The sequence below is a fragment of the Bombyx mori genome, chromosome 9 (assembly GCF_030269925.1).
Source record: "Bombyx mori chromosome 9, ASM3026992v2".
Taxonomy (NCBI): domain Eukaryota; kingdom Metazoa; phylum Arthropoda; class Insecta; order Lepidoptera; family Bombycidae; genus Bombyx; species Bombyx mori.
Window position 1 is genome coordinate 11633838 of NC_085115.1, and position 18443 is coordinate 11652280.

An 18443-nucleotide genomic window follows, 5' to 3' on the forward strand; every position below is an offset into this window, starting at 1 on the left:
ACCTTATACTTTTAAAGTAGAATGGATAAAATCCCTGAAATGGGTTAATAGTGGGTAGAAAGCTTATCACGTTTGAAAGAAGAAGTATGAAAATCAATTTCAAAGCCTCTATTATAAGGTTTAGGGATAAATACTACAGACCATACATATATAACTACTGTGATTTACTTTCAACTAAATTCAATTCAATTCTCAATTACCCCTGCAAACTTGGGATTGGGTTGTAAAATTTTCCATCAAATACAAGCAATTTTTGATTTCAAGGTTAGTTAGAATATAACATTAATTTAAAATTTTGCACCTTCATAAGAGTTTTTTAACTGTTACTAAAACTATTGTGTGATCTTGGTAGGCGAACCTACCTGATGTGAGTGTACCATTCATGGATTTAGATCATACATTTTAAATTACTAAGAATTCAGTCATTATAATATACAAAACTAAACTTTCGCATATAAGGACTTGCTAAAAATGTTCTTCCTGTTAAGCCTAAAATCAGTTCTGATTGTAATATCTATCATAAATCTGTGGTCGTAGTTACCTAGATTCGCTTAAAAATATTTGGTGGCCTTTTTGATTGTCTAGCAACAATGAATGTACACTGGAATTGATGTTCATTCATCTATCAAAAACTTTTGTTTTAAATTGGATAAATTGCGCAATTTTGTACAATACGACATCTTGCACATTCAAGGGTAATGAGTCATTCCTAGAGCTATGTAATCGAAATTAGGAGCTGTAATACCATTTTAGTGGTTCAGATTGAATTTTTAATTTCAATTATTGCTCAGTTGGGTGGATGAGCTCACAGCCCGCCTGGTGTTAAGTGGTTACTGAAGCTCATAGATATCTACAGCGTAAATGCGTCACCCACCTTGAGATATAAGTTTTAAGGTCTGAAGTATACTTACAAAGGCTGCCTCACCCTTCAAACCGGAATGCATTACTGCTTCACGCAGAAATGGGCAGGGTGGTGGTACCCGTGCGTACTCACAAGAGGTCCTACCTCCAGTAATTATGCAAATTATAATTTTGCAGGTTTGATTAATGATAATTTGATACATGTAAAAAATAAAGTTTCATTTTGTATATGAGTTTGTTTGTTATTATATTGAACTTAGAATGAAACACTGTACTTAAGACACCATAACCTAGGTACATATATTATAGTGTAAAGTAAAAATTGGAAAATAATCAACAAAAAAAGATCCATAAAGATTCTTTAATTAAAATATATTTCCAAGATGATTGGAAATCACAAAAAATTAAACAATAAAAAAAATCAAATGACACTAATTATGTATTTACATTGATTTATGTTGAGAATATCAAAATTACCAACATTAATTAAGAAAGAAACCTAAGAAGCCTTGAAAATGGTTATACTGAGACTCCTATAGGTCACAATTTTACCATTTCGTAGAAGAATAAAATTGTTCGGCCATCAGATGAGTCACGATTATGTATTGCTCTGAGTTGATAGCGATCCGACCGATTTTTGATAACTCGGCACGATCGTTAAATTTTAATTTGCTCAGGATCACGCTATGGGAGTCATATTATAATAACACGGCTCCTCTAGCACGTTGTCCCGCTCAGACCTGAAGCACTGCGTTCACCATCACCCCCCACCCGTCACACAGACACTGTATGTAAACCTGAAATGCCTTCAGTCGGATCACCCATAGACACAGCCCACTGAATTTCTCGCCGGATCTTCTCAATGGGTCGCGTTTCCGATCCGGTGGTAGATTCTGCAAGGCACTACTCTTGCTAGGGCCAGGGTTAGCAACACTACGGTTTGAGCCCCGTGAGCTCACCTACACGTCAAGGAGAAGCTGAAATAGCCTCGCTAGGCTATCAGCATAGGTAAGGAAAAAAAAAGTCGGATCATCTAAATTAGATTCTTACGAAATCGTTAATGATGAACAGCCGATAGTTTGACTATTATGTTTCAAGAAGATGGCAACCCTGAGTGCAATTGCCAATACATTCCTACGCGAATATATAATATTTAAGCGCCGCAATCCTATTCAGGTTTTCTATATCTTCCATAATTCATTTAAAAATACGTAACGTAAAAGATAGTTCGCTCCTAAACCGATTGTGTTACCATTAATGTTACAATAGCTGAAGAAGTGAGTAGTTTAATGGAATCGATGTTTTTCATAAAATTAGCTGCAGGCACAGCAAAACATTATCCTATTTTACTAGTAACGTATAAAAACAAATATTTCATTGCATTTAGCAACAATTTTTTTTTGTTCAAAAGAATAGACGAGTTCTGGGCCCTTCTGAGCAGGAATCAAAATTTCAGTGCATTTATCAATTTATTGATTTTTTTTTCAAAATGATATAGGCCCTTCTGAGCAGGAACCTATAGACGTAACGATGTAAATGCCCCAGAGCATGCCCGGCGTGAGGTCGAAGTTATAATTGCATTAGAACAACGGCTTCGCTACCCTTGAAAGTGGAACGCATAATTTTCTTTTGCGACACAAATAGACAGGATTCTGAACAAATCAGTTATCAAGAAGCGGATTCGGATGGCGAAATAGAATTAATACTCAGGGAAGCAGGTCCCGTATCTCGATTTTATGAGACTATTATCATAAATCATGTACGCGTCTCTTAATGGATTATCAGATCTATTAGCAACGTATTAAAATCTGCATCTTTGTATACGTTTCATGTTTATTTTGTAAGTTCAATTGCACAATACGAAAACAACAACTGTTAGAAATAGTAATACAAATTTGCGTAATTAATAGTGGTAGGACCTCTTGTGATTCCACGCGGCTAGGTACTGTTACATATGCCCCTCAATAATAACGTAATATAAATAATAATGCCGACTAAGGCATTCTTGAATGCATTGTCTCTATATAAAGACGATATATTGCTAAAGCGCGGCAGAACAGATTTGGCTTGAGTAGCGGAAACACACATCATTTGTACTACTTCTTTAATAAAATAAACTCCGTGCCAGTCGCCGTGTCCTTTTTTAAAAAGAGCTCCTGGACCCACCCCGTAACAGTGGTGTCAGAAGTGGGATAGTCAGTACGTTACACTGGCTATCCGGATTGTCTTGAGCTCTTGATTCTACGTTGCGCTCATTGCCGCTGCTCTCATCATCAATATCGTAAAGGAAGAAAACCTGCAAAATATCTTCAACGCCATCTTCAACATCGTGAGAAAGAAAAACTTACAAAAATCTGCCACATCATACCCGCTCGTGCCGGTCAGTATTGATCGGCTGGTGTCAACCTGACAAAAACACGCAAAAACCAATAAGCCTGATATCGACGTCCTGCTGGTTCCTGTGAAACAAGCCCGAAGATTCGCCCGAAGCTCCAGTACCCGTGAAAATTCAAGCCGCTGATTCGTCCCTACTGCACCAGTTCCTGCTGACTCGTTCCTGCTAAGCCGTTTGCAACGTTCCTGCTGACTCGTTCCTGCTAAGCCGTTTGCAACGTTCCTGCTGACTCGTTCCTGCTAAGCCGGTTCCTGCCGTTTGCGACATTAAGACTTCCAGTATAAGCCTGCCAAACGCCTTGCTGCCATCCCATCATCCGTGCGTTCTCCGATGAAGTTAACAGCTCTGATATTCTTGCGGTGAGTGAATCATTACATTTTTTTAGTTGACCTTCTTTCTGCTAGTGTCTGTTTTGTTACTGTCAAAAGCGAATACTCGTAATAATGTCTACTAAAAGTGAAATAGTCTTGAGCGAACAATATCCTATTCAAGTACTATGTAATTTTATCAACCCATATAATGGAAGTCGGGAGACCCTTACGGCCTTCTTGACTAACTGCCAGGATGCGTTAGATCTTGCATCAGACAGTCAAAAAAGACTATTACTGAAATTTATAATTTCAAAGCTAGAAGGAAAAGCCAGAATAGCATGCTCAAATAAAATATTCGATAACTTCGAATCGTTGAGAGAATTTCTTCGTCAAAATTTTGGAGAAACTAAACACTACAGTCATCTATTTTTCGATTTGCAATCATGTAAACAACGTGCTGGCGAATCTGTGTCTGAATTTTCTTTACGAATCGATACGTGCCTAACCGAGATGCAGACCGAAATCCATAATTCTAATACATCAAAAAAAGACCTATCAGGTCGTATTGCCATGACAGAGGACCTGGCGATACACTCTTTTATGTTCGGACTGACTCCTCGTATTGGTAACATGGTGCGATGTCGTAACCCCAAAAATCTTAACGAAGCAATTAATATCGCCATTGAAGAGGAAAAAATCCAGAACTTCGTTGCTAAGTCTCATTCAACTCATCATCAACAGCCAAAATTATCATTACAAGCTAGTTCATTTAATTCAACAAAAATAGACACAAAACAAAAAATTCCACCTCAAATCGTTTGCAGTTACTGTAAAAACCCAGGTCATCACATTGCGAAATGTAAGAAACGCGAATACAATAACAACTTACGTAATAATTCGTATAATAAATATCGCCCGCTTAATCATATTCCACCTGACTCGGAATCTTCGCCTTTTAAATGTTGCGAAATCGAGAAAACCGACAGTAATTTAAACTAACGTGTCAGGTATCGCAAATGTGCCGGCGATTGCCTGCAAACCAAACAGGCACAAAATTACGTAACTCTACTAAATCGCAACAATGCAAAGAAATTATTAGGTCGTATGCACAAGCGTGCAAAACTACTTCTAGTTCGTTCACTAATTCCCCAATTATTTCGTCTTCTAATTCGTTTACTAATTCGTCTACTAATTCGTCTACTAATTCGTCTCCTAATTCGTCTACTAATTCGTCTCCTAATTCGTTCACTAATTCGTTTACTAATTCGTTTACTAATTCGTTTACTAATTCGTTTACTAATTCGTTTACTAATTCGTCTACTAATTCGTCTCCTAATTCGTCTACTAATTCGTCTACTAATCCGGTTACCAAGCCTTCTACTAAATCGTTTACAAAGTCACATGATAAGTCAACCCCGGTATCCGCTAAGCCAGATACTACTCGTAAATCAATCAGTCAACTTACCCCTCAAACGATGCCATCGGCGATATCTCAAGAATATTTGCCGACAGTGTACGATATTTCTCAGCATAAAAACACACCGTTACCTTACATACTTGTTCATACATCCCATACCACGAATCCTATTTCGTTATTAGTTGATACGGGAAGTTCAATATCTCTTATAAAAAGTACCAGTATTCCTTGTTTACCAGTTCTTGAAAATCACAAAATAAAATTCAAAGGCATCAATGACGTAAATTCACACTGTGAATCACTGGGCAAATTCCTTTTGTCAATAAAAACTAACCAATCGAATCTATCACCTTTTTATTTTCACGTAGTTAAAGATGTTAACCTGGATTACGATGGTATTATAGGATCAGATTTTTTAGACAAAAATAGTGCATTTATTAATTATTCAGAGAAATACCTGGGCATACTTAGCCCCTCTACGCAGCGTTTCAAGTTACATATGTCACAACCCTACTATATCGTTCCGCCAAGAAGCGAAATGTTTATTGAATGCGCTGTTACTAACCCGGAGTTAAAAGAAGGTTTAATTTTAAAAAACACGCATGTAGACTATCCTAGTGTGTATTTTTCTAAATGTCTAGTTAGTGTTAAACCAAATAACAAAATTAATTTGTCTGTCCTGAATACCTCTGAGTCGGAAGTAAGGTTACATGACCTATCTTTCACCCTCGAACCCGTGTCTCTGATTCTAGAAAATGACCCTCCGTCTAATACTTCCGACAGTACTCACGAGTCATGCTGTTACCAAATTAGCTTTAACTCAGTCCGGGAAAAACGAGTTCAAGATGCCATTCGGTGCGAACACTTAAATAAGGAGGAAGAAACATGTTTACGCAGTATCTGTTCCGAATTCTCAGACGTGTTTTTTCTTGAAGGCGACAGCCTCACGTGTACAAAAACTCTTGAACACGAAATACGCACTACATCTGACACACCGATCGCTGTTAAAAGTTACCGTTTCCCTGAGTGTCATAAAGAGGAAGTACATAGACAAATAAATGATATGCTACGTCAAAAAATCATTCAACCCTCTATCTCACCATGGTCAGCACCTATATGGGTAGTACCAAAAAAACAAGACTCCTCCGGTAAACCTAAGTGGCGTATTGTTATCGACTATAGGAAGTTAAATCAAGTAACAATTGGTGATGCCTATCCTATTCCGAACATCACGGATATCCTGGACCAGCTAGGCCACAGTAAATACTTTACCACTCTTGACCTCGCGTCTTCGTTTCATCAAGTCAAGGTGAAAGATACCGAAAAAACAGCATTTAGTGTGCCCTCGGGCCATTACGAGTTCACGCGTATGCCTTTTGGTCTTCGAAATGCTCCTTCCACATTTCAAAGACTCATGAATATAGTACTAAGCGGCCTTCAAGGCACTCATTGCTATACATATTTAGATGATATAGTCGCTTTCAACCACGATCTCTTGTCTCATTGTCAAAACCTCAGAAACATATTTCATAAGCTCCGTGAACACAACCTAAAATTACAACCGGACAAATGTGAGTTTTTTCGTCGAGAAGCACAGTATCTTGGACATATTATTTCAGATAAAGGAGTAATGCCTGACCCCAAGAAGGTTCTCTGTGTCACTAACTTCCCAGTTCCGAAGTCTCCACGTGATATAAAATCATTTCTAGGTTTAGTTGGTTATTATCGTCGCTTCATTGAAAATTTCTCCCATATTACTAAAGCTTTAACTAGCCTTCTAAAAAAGGACGCTACGTTTCAATGGGGTTGTGAACAACAAAAAGCCTTCGACGAACTGAAAAACAAAATAACCTCGGCTCCTATCCTTCAGTACCCAGATTTTACTAAACCCTTCGTACTAACAACAGACGCATCCAATTACGCTGTTTCTGCTATTCTCTCTCAAGGCGAAGTAGGTCAAGATCTCCCAATAGCCTTCGCATCTCGAACCCTGAACAAATCAGAAGGAAATTATTCTACAACCGAAAAAGAATGTTTAGCTATCATTTTCGGCACAAAAGTTTTCAGACCTTATCTGTATGGACACAAGTTTAAAATCGTGACCGATCATAAACCTTTGCAGTGGCTATTTAACTGCAAAGACCCGGGTTCTAAGTTAGTTAGATGGAGGTTAAAATTAGAAGAATTCGACTACGAGATTGAATACAAAAAGGGGAAGTTAAATTGTAACGCAGATTCCTTATCTCGCAACCTCGTTCATACTCTCGATGAACCAACCGTTTTACAACCACCCCCATACCTTGATGAACAGTCTCGAGTAGATGAGCCCCTTACGTTCGATGACTTGTCTCCGTTACCACCCCCCATAGACTTCAACGCCCCAGGTTCCGTCCCTTCAGAAACCCCTCTTGGACAAGAAATGCCTAGCCACCCTACTCAACCTCCTACAAAAGTCCCTTCTCCATCACTGCCCTCGCAACCGTCACCGTCAACTCCTGAAACCTATGAACAATATCTAAAAGTGTCCCGACAATCGAAAGATCCGTTTAACACAAATATTCAGGAATTTAACGACTCTCTACTTAAAGCTAAATGTAAGCTGATAGCCTACCCTACCTCAATTGACCTTGATGAGTCTGTACCATATTGTTCAGAAATCATAGAAATGTCCACAACTATACCTGACATACGTGAAGTGGAGAGAGAACTGTACTCATTTTATTCTACCGGTAACGCCAGTCATTTATTTACACATTTGTTTGTCCGTGTTCATTTTTACGATGAGTTTACGTATAAAGATATTTTTAATGTTTTACGTTGTTACCGTGATATGATAACTACATGGTATAGCGAGGAAAAAGAATGTGCTATATCAGATTTCTCAGACCCTTACACGAAATTGTCATTTACAAAAATTTACAATATCGTTGCGTTTCTATTTCATGACACTCAAATCAAAGTAAATATTTACCATAACAATATCCAATATCCTACGCCTTCCGAAATCAAAAAAATATTAAGAGATCACCATGATTCCACGACTGCAGGTCACCCCGGAGTCGCTCGTATGTTAGGACGAATAAAAGAACTATATTGGTGGAAAAATATGCGACAAGACATAGAAAACTATGTCAAAAATTGCAAATCGTGCCAAATAAACAAACCGCTGCGCCAAGTTAATCGCTCCCCAATGATAATCACGTCTACCGCCACTAGAGCTAATGAAAAGTTATTCCTAGATTTAGTGGGGCCATTACCCGAAACACACCATAACAAATTCAAATTCATTCTTACGTTACAAGACGATCTCACTAAATATTCTCAAGCATATCCCATGGTCACATGCTCCGCCGAAGAAACAGCTCGTTCATTAGTAAAGTATATCTCCCATATCGGTATCCCTAAGATCATTATTACAGATCAAGGTGCTAACTTCTCTTCCGAAGTAATGAAGCAGTTAGAGCGTTTATTCGGAATAAAACACATTTTTGCTTCTCCATATCACCCGCAGACTTGTGGCGCCCTAGAAAGAAGTCATTCGACTCTGAAAGAATATCTTAGGTCGTATATAGTTGAAAACCAACATACATGGGACTTATATCTTAGAACAGCAATGCTAGCGTACAATTCCAATATCCACTCTACCACAGGCTTTTCACCATTAGAACTGTTATTCGGGTTTAAACCCTACATCCCTAAAAGTATAGACTCTCTCGACCTTAATACATACAGCGATTATATAAGAGCACTTAATCACCGGTTATATTACAGCCGTCAAAAAGCTTTACAAAATATAGAGTCGTCAAAAGAAAGATCAAAAAAATACTACGACTCTCACTCGAAACCGATTACCTATAATATTGGTGACATGGTCTACGTCCGTTGCCATCATAAGCAAAACAAAGCCTTATCTCCTGTATGGAAGGGTCCATACAAAATCATAAAAATAAACGGCAACCACACGGTCACCTTATTAATGAACCGTAAACACGTGCGTCACCATTATGATGAAATAAAATTAGCAAATGACGACGCACTATAGTCTTATTAAAGCTAACTCGTTTAAATAATCCCTTTATTTTCGAACATACTTAATTCTTTTACTCAAAAAGAAAAAAAATTATATTATAATTATAATAATAATCTTACACTGAATAACTATTTGAAACTTTTACTATTTTATATGTTTACTATTTTACAATATTTGATTTAGTGGTGATAATAAACGAATGCTTACTTATTACTATTTCTGTTCCCTTTCAGGCCCATCTTAGTGCTATGTACAAGTCATCAAATCATAACCCAGATAACAGATAGTCCCGGTCTATACTACGATAGACTATCTGACGTCAAATTTACTAATGATAACTGGAATGTTGTAACTTATTTAAACACTAATAACATACAGTCTCATCTTGATAAAGTAGATCAATTATTTGAAAAAGTAAACTCTTTCTGTAAGGACTTCGAGTCCTCCAAAATCCAGTTCGATTGCATGAACGCCATTTCGTCATTACAAAGTCAACACGATAATAACATCAAAAAGTTTGCATCTGTATCCTATCTTACTAGTAGTCGACAAAGTAGATCAAAACGTGGGCTACTCGACTTTGGTGGCTCTGTTCTTAAAACATTCTTTGGCACTCTAGATTCCAACGACGGTGTCAAGTTCTCTGATGCTATCGACCAAGTACAGTCAGACGAAAAAGCTTTAGCGCATCTTATGCGTGATAATATACATGTGATAAAATCTACAATTTCCACATTTAATAATTCAATGTTAAAATTCAGTGAAAACGAGAAACGTCTAAATAAAAATCTAGAAATCATAAATTCGGCATTCGAATATATTATAAATTCTAACGATAAATTACAAATTAAAACAAAATTTAATTCTTTATTCCAGTCCTTAGAAAGTATAATCATTGCATTGTCTTTCGATATCGAAGACATAAACAACGCTATTTTATTTAGTAAAATGAATATTTTGCACCCGACTGTACTCAGCCCGTATCAATTATATGTCGAGTTGGAGAAACATATAAATGACTTACCTAAGCATTGCGAACTTCCTATATCAATATCTTTACAGAACATTCACGAAGTTATCGATATTTCTAAACTAGTATGCTACTATCATAATAATCGTATTATCACTATAATTAAGATACCCCTCGTGTTACCTCAAGTCTATAACCTTTACCATATTGTTCCTATGCCAGTTCCTTATGACTTAACAAAACCAGACACTTATGCACTTATAGCACCAAACAAGCCATACATGGCATTAACAACAGATCGTATGCTTTACTCACTGTTAGAAGACTTAGACAAGTGCAAATTCGTGAGTGAAAAGTGTTATATTTGTGAATTGGGTAATGTGTATTCGACGCTTGCGAACCCAACGTGTGAGACAGTTATCTTAACCGAAGCTGTCAATAAAGTTCCAAGTTCATGTTCAGTAAAACTCTTAAGGGGTCACGTAGATTCCTTCTTTAAACTTAATAAAAATAGATGGATATTTGTTCAATCTGAGCCTGGAAAATTACATGTAACCTGTTCTAGTAATAGTCTCAACTATGATTATGTTTTGTTAGGAACAGGAATAATGTCCCTGACTGTAAAGCTTTCTTCAAAACTTTACAATTTTCGTCTAGTGAAACATTTATTTCTAATGTAACAACTCAAGTAGCTAACTTCAACATTTTGGAAGATGATTGTTGCGAACGTACAAAACTAAATAAAACTTTAGCTAGACTTCCCTTGTTAAAATTAAATAACCTTAATAATTTAGACTCATTGTTACACGCCAGTATTCATCTAGATACTCTAGAAAAAGAATTAAATCATTTGGAAAGTCCTTCGCACTTTCAAAAATATGCTGTTCATTATATGTCTATAAGTTATTCTCTTACTGTTCTATTTTTCTTGTACCTTATATTTAGATTTCGTAGATGGTTTTGTTCAAGTAAACATAATTCTCATTGTTGTATACAAATCTTTAATCAATGCAACAAAGATCGTAAAAACGATCATAATAATGTTACACAAACCGTGCAAATAAATAGTGAAAAAGATTATTCATGTCCTAGGCCTTTTAGGAGAAATCTTATGTTGTCAAATTCGTCCAATAGTGTCGACGTCGAGTAATGTTATAATAAATTATATTCTTTTAAATAAATTGTATAAGTTTAATTAATAATTATAATTAAGACCTTTATTAATTATAGATTTACTTACTATATCCTGTTTTCGTATTTTACTTAATAGTTACTTAAGTGTTTTTGATATTGTACTTAAAGTTTATTTCTTTAAGATATAGTTACTATTTTATTTTAAGTACTTACTTGTTTTATCCTGTATCGTATGTTTTAGTTTTCCTATTTTGTTATCCAAAACAAAAGCCAAATTCTATACTTACCGCTCTAGTTTATCTCAACGTCAACGTCCGTGACCATTCATCGGTGACGATGAATCTTAAGGAGGGGGATGTTACATATGCCCCTCAATAATAACGTAATATAAATAATAATGCCGACTAAGGCATTCTTGAATGCATTGTCTCTATATAAAGACGATATATTGCTAAAGCGCGGCAGAACAGATTTGGCTTGAGTAGCGGAAACACACATCATTTGTACTACTTCTTTAATAAAATAAACTCCGTGCCAGTCGCCGTGTCCTTTTTTAAAAAGAGCTCCTGGACCCACCCCGTAACAGTACCACCGCCCTGTCTATTTCTGCCCTGAAGCGGTAATGCGTTTCGGTTCGAAGGGTTGGGCAGCCGTTGTAACTATACTGAGACCTTAGAACTTATATCTCGAGGTGGTTGGCGCATTTACGTTGTAGATGTCTATGGGCTCCAGTAATCACTTAACATCAGGTGGGCTGTAAGCTCGTCCACCCATCTAAGCAATAAATAAAAATAAAAACCTGATTTCATGCATTATCGACAATCGTATTGCATGTAGAATGGATGATACAACAGTTGAAAGGAAACCATTATGGATTTACTGGTCGATTGTATAACTCCAACGTAAATGTGTGCGTATGAATGCATAATGTAATTAAATGTTAGCGACAAATCATCAAGGAAAAAACTTAGTCTTGTTAATGACAATGCTGAGAAGTGAGCCAGTGATTACAGGAAAAGAAGAACGGATTCTTAATATCTTATAGCGACCACTGCACTTATTAGCTGATACAAATAAATAAAATTGAAGTGCCCCTATGAGTTGGCATTAAATGTCATTCATATCACAAATTTCCCGTTGAATAAAACCAAAACATGCATTTCCATGCTTTATCTTAAAATTTGATCGAACTAATCTTCGAAACGGTAAGATCGCTTCCAACGAGACTTTTTTTTGGCAGGCTTGTAAGAGAATGATCTAATTTTGTTTTAATTTCGATTATGCACTTATTAAGGAATAGTTTTATAGCAACTGCTTAATAAGTTTTTAGTAACGAATTTAACTTAAGTGTCAACCCGGTTACATCTAGTATAATATAGTTCCTGTGTAATACCGTTGTTTACGACCTGGTAGGCGTTGTTGCATTCAGGTAAATTTGATTTATCCCTGTCGTGTCCTAGTTACGCAATGCCCACGTCGGAGCGAGAGCCGCCTGTAATCGTGTGAAAAAAGCTAACGGCCTCGTCATTGCGGGAGGAAATAGCGTTCATTTATGTACGCCTATCTGCGTACCCTCAGGAACAATCTTATGAAGACACGCAGATAATAATAATATAGAAGGTGCTAAATTTATTCCGGATAGCGTTTCTTTGTAAATGTTTATTTTAACGACTCGTGTAACATTAAGTAAAAATCGTAACGCGTTGACGGCTTTATTGGCAGTTATAAAAGCATACATTTATATTCTATTCATAAGTTATTAAAGCCTTTCTTTTTAGTATACTAAATATACGAATTATAAATGTGATGAATCCTACAATAAAGAAACAGCTTCGTCATAATGCTAAGTTCGCATTTTATAAATACATTATCGCTAATACGATTTCTTCACGGGCAAAAAATCCTCGCCCGTTGCCAGTTCTGCTTACTTTACCTACTATCTTCGCTTGTTCTCTTATCGTGATTAACCCTTTACCAGATTGCGAGTCCTTGCAGTTCGTTCCATATATTTGTATACTTGTGACAGATAGTACAATAAAGTCGCGAAATGTACATAATTATATTCCAAAAGACAAAAACAAACATTAGATGAAACATCAGCTGTAGTTAAGTTACCGGTCATGACTATTCGTTATTTTGTGTCTAAATTATTATTTTGCCAAGCTTTCTGATTTCTCAGTAACGTGATGCGGAACGAAAAGCGAAATGTTTTCGAGAGGTAAACACAAAAATCTAATATCTGTGCGGTAGGTAGGTTTCATCTTCGGAGTGCACAGCAGGTTGTGTGATTGATGGTGACAAATCATTTCGATTTTCACAAAACTAACTGTGGTGATACATTTAGAGTTCATCCATAAGACCTGGAGCCACCGCGGTCATCCACAGCGCGTTTCCAGAGATCTTTTTTGCCATGTAACATCCGGCTTTGGAATGAGCTTCCCTCCACGGTGTTTCCCGAGCGCTATGACATGTCCTTCGTCAAACGAGGCTTGTGGAGAGTATTAAGCGGTAGGCAGCGGCTTGGCTCTGCCCCTGGCATTGCTGAAGTCCATGGGCGAGGGTAACCACTCTCCATCAGGTGGGCAGCATATTCGTCTGCCTACAAGGGCAATAAAAAAAATAAAAAAAAAAAAATTTCTTGAATCTAACTAACGCATAAGTACATTGATAATTTCCGATAATATCTAAGACCCAATGCACAATTAATTCCTTGTCTTGTCAGCAAACTGGTTATTTACAATTATGGATATCCGTAATTTGTTTGTCATGGTCAGACTTGAAGTTATGTGCGAAAAACATTCTATTTCCCTTTCTAATCTGTAGAACACATCATATGAAATACCAATATCTTGAACATGAATAACGGAAATAATTTAATAACAGTATACACCCCTATTTTTTAATTAGTACAAAAAATTTAACTGGGCTCTAAGTATCTTTAACTAATCATATTTGTGTAGTTAAAAAATAAAAAACACTAAGTCTCAAAACTGTCCACAAAAATACGTAATAACTGGTAAATGCTAAATAATTATAAAAAAAAACAATCAATGACCGATAGTAGGTACGTGCGGCGGGGTTTGGGTACCTACGGGGCGCTGCTCCATTGATAAATTCCTGGAAACTCAAGTCGAAGCCCACCAACCACCCCTTGTCCCTCTGCGCCCGCGCCGCGCCCCGACGCAAGAACGACAAAAAACAGTGCTAAATTGTTATCGGAAGTGTGCGCATGCATTTTTTCGTTGCAACAGTTGTTTGTTTAAGTTTTCCCTGACGCGATGGCTTATCAGTTCACATCACGGGAGTATGTAGCTATGCTTCGTGCGTACTTTTTGAGTGGAGAAAACGCGAGTGCAGCTGTACGTATGTACAGGGAAGACACCCGAACGCTCGACAGCCAAATGTGCGAACCGTGGTAAATGCTTACCAGCGTTTACTAGATCACGGTTCATTCCACGCACGGTCACCTACGTACGTCAAGAACGAGGAAGACCGGCGTTGTCACAAAATCTGTACGACGATGTACTAGCGTATTTTGAAGAGGATCCCCGGCGCAGTCCAAATGACGCTGACCGACGATTTAACATCAGCCAGTCCTGTGCCTGGAAGATTATTAATAAGGCTGGATTACATCCATATCACTACAGGAAATCTCAAGAATTAACGCCCATGGACTTCTTTTTGTGGAGTGAAATTAAGAGACGTGTGCACAGAAGCGAGCGAATTAGGCTCGAACGATTAAAACAGCGCATATTGGACGCTATTCACGAAGTGAAAAGACAGAGAAGCGTACTTCTCTCGTTAAAAACAATTTAAATAAACGAGCCTGTCTGTGTATTAACAATAGTGGCGGACATTTCGAAGGACAATTGAAATACTTGTAAGTTTAGTAAATAATACCTATGTAAATAATTATTGTAAATAGCACCTGATTCTAACTTCATAAATATGCCAAAATTTCTCTTTTCTTTTAGTACAGAATACCTTATTTTATTGTAATATTTGTTTATTGTTTTCTAATCACATACGTATTTAATTAATTGTAAAAAGGTAATTTTGCCGGTCCTAAGCCCGGATGAATATGACGGAGAGGTTAGAATTTAGAAAATTAAATAAAGTAGGTAACTGCATCACATGTTCTTTTGTTTCATTTTATTGTCTAAGGCCATCTACGTCACAAGTGCGACAGTACGAATGCGAATGAGTAGGACGGAATACCATCAATGAAGTTCAATGAACTAATGAATGGATTGTAAAGTAATATGTCCATGATTTCAGTGAGATTTTTTACAATAAACAAATGATAATAACTTTGCTATTTAAAGGTATTATGAGATTTTTCCGTCACATATATGATAATAATGTCTTCCCTAATATGCCCTTAAAATTTTTGTACTAGTTATAAAATAATGGTGTATACGAAAAAATACAAATTTGGATACAAAATTCAAGTATTCTCTGTAAAATGAATACCTACTACTCTTTATAAAATACATGAATTTGTTAGCGTGAAAATGCACTCAAGGCAACGCGTCTATTTTAGAACATAATATCAAAATCATTCAAAATGGGTCGAACGGCAAACCACGAGATCGGTCCGAGACGGTGAGTTCAGCGAGGTGACGCATCGGGACAACGAGCGAGTTGTGACGAGTTGGTTCGTTGAACCGAGGCCACGAACGTGACGTATGTGTGTGTCACTTAAAACATTGTTCGCGCCCGCGTCCGTCGTGGCGGCGTCGCTTCGAACTACCAGTTGCTAGTTAATTGTTACATGTAGGTATTAAGCTACTACTACTATACATTCGCACGATACATTTCCGACTCCTGTCAATGTATGAAAATGAGAAACACATTTTATTTTACCACTATTAATATGTATTAATTGGTCCGGGCCAGTGTTTTAAGCCTCCATTCGACGGTACATTTGTTTTTTTTTAAATATGAAATTGATAAAATTAATATAGTAGAAATGGTGTAAGTATACAAATTGTATAGATTTTATGGATATTAAAAGATCAACGATAAGAGCCTATTTTTATAATAAACAGTTACATCAAAATAATATTGAATGTAAGTGTACAGCGCGACATGATTGGCAAAGAAAGTATGTAACAGATTGCTGTTTATAATAAATACTCCCATTATTAGCATTAACAGAAGAGGCGAGTTAGGGTTTTTTGTGCTATGCGGACGCTAAAAATATATCCTCTGAATTGAAATACAGTTGTATCATTATTTGCAGGAACTAGCTAACGATCTCTGCAGTTGAGTTACGATTGTAACAAGCTCGTAAAAATATAGTGATAGGTAGGATTTCTGTGACTTGTTCTCTTTGACCGACTCGGCTTAGTAAAGCAATAAAAACCAGCCTGCATACACACGTGTTTGCTATGCTGTGTTTTTAATAGATTGCACTGAAAATGTGTACACAAAATTATGTCGTTTTCAGGGTTTTACGAAACAAAGACGTCAACGGTTCTTTTAGTGGAATTAGAAGTTAGATATAATACAGCAATTGGAATTATCTGACTATTTAACGTACAACTAACTTTTTTGTCATCGCCAGCTGCTTTGTTAGCAGACGTAAAATAGAACGTCCTTTACAAATATACGTAGGTCCAACCAAGAGAATGCCTTGAAGGTTTCTGAAATGATCATTTTGAATTTAAATAGTGCAGCGAATATATTTTTTCTTTTTTTTTTTAATTGTTTCTCGTATTGCACGTTTTTGAACATCTGATAAAAAAATGCATGTTTGTTCTGAATGCAAATAAAGCAGTCGTTACGGCTTTAGGTCTATTCAATTTGTCTTACCTTGTAATAAACTCGCTGACCCCAATGTCCTTGTAATTAACTCTCCTAATACCAGTACAATTAGAAGCTGGCGTTACAATACGCTTTAGACTCTCATGATCGTTTGCTCTCTGTACACTCTTAAATACGAATAAAATAGAAGTACTAATGTCAGTTTCAGAATTCTGAATTCGTTATGTAATGATTTTTCATCACGAAATAAATGCAAGGAAAGCTTTGCCACGGGGTATATCATAAAAAACCCTAGAATATAGTATTTTGTTTCGAATAAAGAATAACTGTTTTGGTATCATAGTGAGAACAGTGCCATTGTCTGATAAAAATAATTCCATTATAGATTTACAACAAGCTTATGTGAATTTACTTTGACTGAAGCAAATATTTAACCTGATAATTTTTGTTTATATAGCAGATTCCAAAATCGTAAGCAAGCTTGATTTTACCTATCTTTTGTTTTATTTAAATTTAGACATTAAACCAATCTCCTTGTTACCTTTTTAAACATTAATATTTATGCGTCAAGGTAACACAATGTAGTTTTAGTATCATAGGGCAATTAAAAAAAGTATAATTAATAACGATCAATTGTATGCTGATTAAAAAAAACTACCTTCAGTTTTCATTTATTTTAAATTAGCCTGGCATTAATTCGGGCTCATTTTTCACTTAAAAGACAAAGGCAAAGTCACCAAATGAACAACAATGGTATTTATGTGAATACTAAAATTCAAGCAATTCATTTTTAATTTCAGTCAAGTTCAAATTACCGACCGATATATTATACCGTATGTTCGTCTGCCTACAAGGGCTATAAAAAAAAAAAAAAACTTCAATGTGATGGTTGAAAAATCTGTCCGGAGACTTATTACTTCGTAAAAGTGTATACATAATATTACATAATTCAATCGAGCATTTAATTTAATCGACTATCTTATTTACGTTACTGGGAGTAGGGTAGAGCATACTTTACCCATGAACATAATCCACTGGGTTTCTCGCCGGATCTTCTCAGTGGGTCCGGGTTCCGATCCGGTGATAGATTCTGCGAAGCTCTGTTCTTGCTAAAGTCAATGTTAGCAAACTTACAAGTTTAGTTCGTGAGCTCGCCAGTCACTTAGACTTCCAAAGATTAGGTAGGAAAAAAGTATACTTTATTATGGACCAAAATATAATTTACTTGGAAATTAATCGATAGTCAGGTCTAATTTCTTCAATAGGCGACATACTAAAAAAATGCAGTAAAGCGCTTATCGGAGATCATAGACACCACAACGTGATTACTTCGCAGTACAAATAGGTATGATGGTGGTGGTGTCTACCAGTACGGACTCACAATAAGCTCTAGAATCGATGAATGAAATTAACATTTATCAATAATCAATAACTTTCCACTAGAACCATACGAAAGCAAATTATTTTAAATCATGTATTGCTGACATGCAAAATCATGTGACTGGCGTGAATAGCTAATATTTTTGAATACGTTTTAGTACTTACTAGGTGTGCTC

At 36.4% G+C, this 18443-nt stretch overlaps 2 protein-coding genes across 4 annotated transcripts in view; both read left to right on the forward strand.

Moving 5' to 3' along the window:
• Positions 1 to 18443, forward strand: part of LOC101745975 (disintegrin and metalloproteinase domain-containing protein 10) — a 70554-nt gene that overhangs the window by 1717 nt on the left and 50394 nt on the right. The window lies entirely within an intron of this gene.
• Positions 2803 to 11655, forward strand: LOC134199382 (uncharacterized). The gene is made up of 2 exons (XM_062670165.1): positions 2803 to 3615; positions 9248 to 11655. Exons 1-2 carry the CDS (start codon positions 3587 to 3589, stop codon positions 10662 to 10664), a joined length of 1446 nt encoding a protein of 481 aa, XP_062526149.1. The 5' UTR covers positions 2803 to 3586; the 3' UTR covers positions 10665 to 11655.

Bases quoted from the DNA above. Each gene is read 5' to 3' on its own strand.
- LOC134199382 (XM_062670165.1), top strand. From the start codon at position 3,587: ATGAAGTTAACAGCTCTGATATTCTTGCG. The intron at 3,616-9,247 runs GTGAGTGAATCA...GTTCCCTTTCAG, and splicing joins ACAGCTCTGATATTCTTGCG to GCCCATCTTAGTGCTATGTA.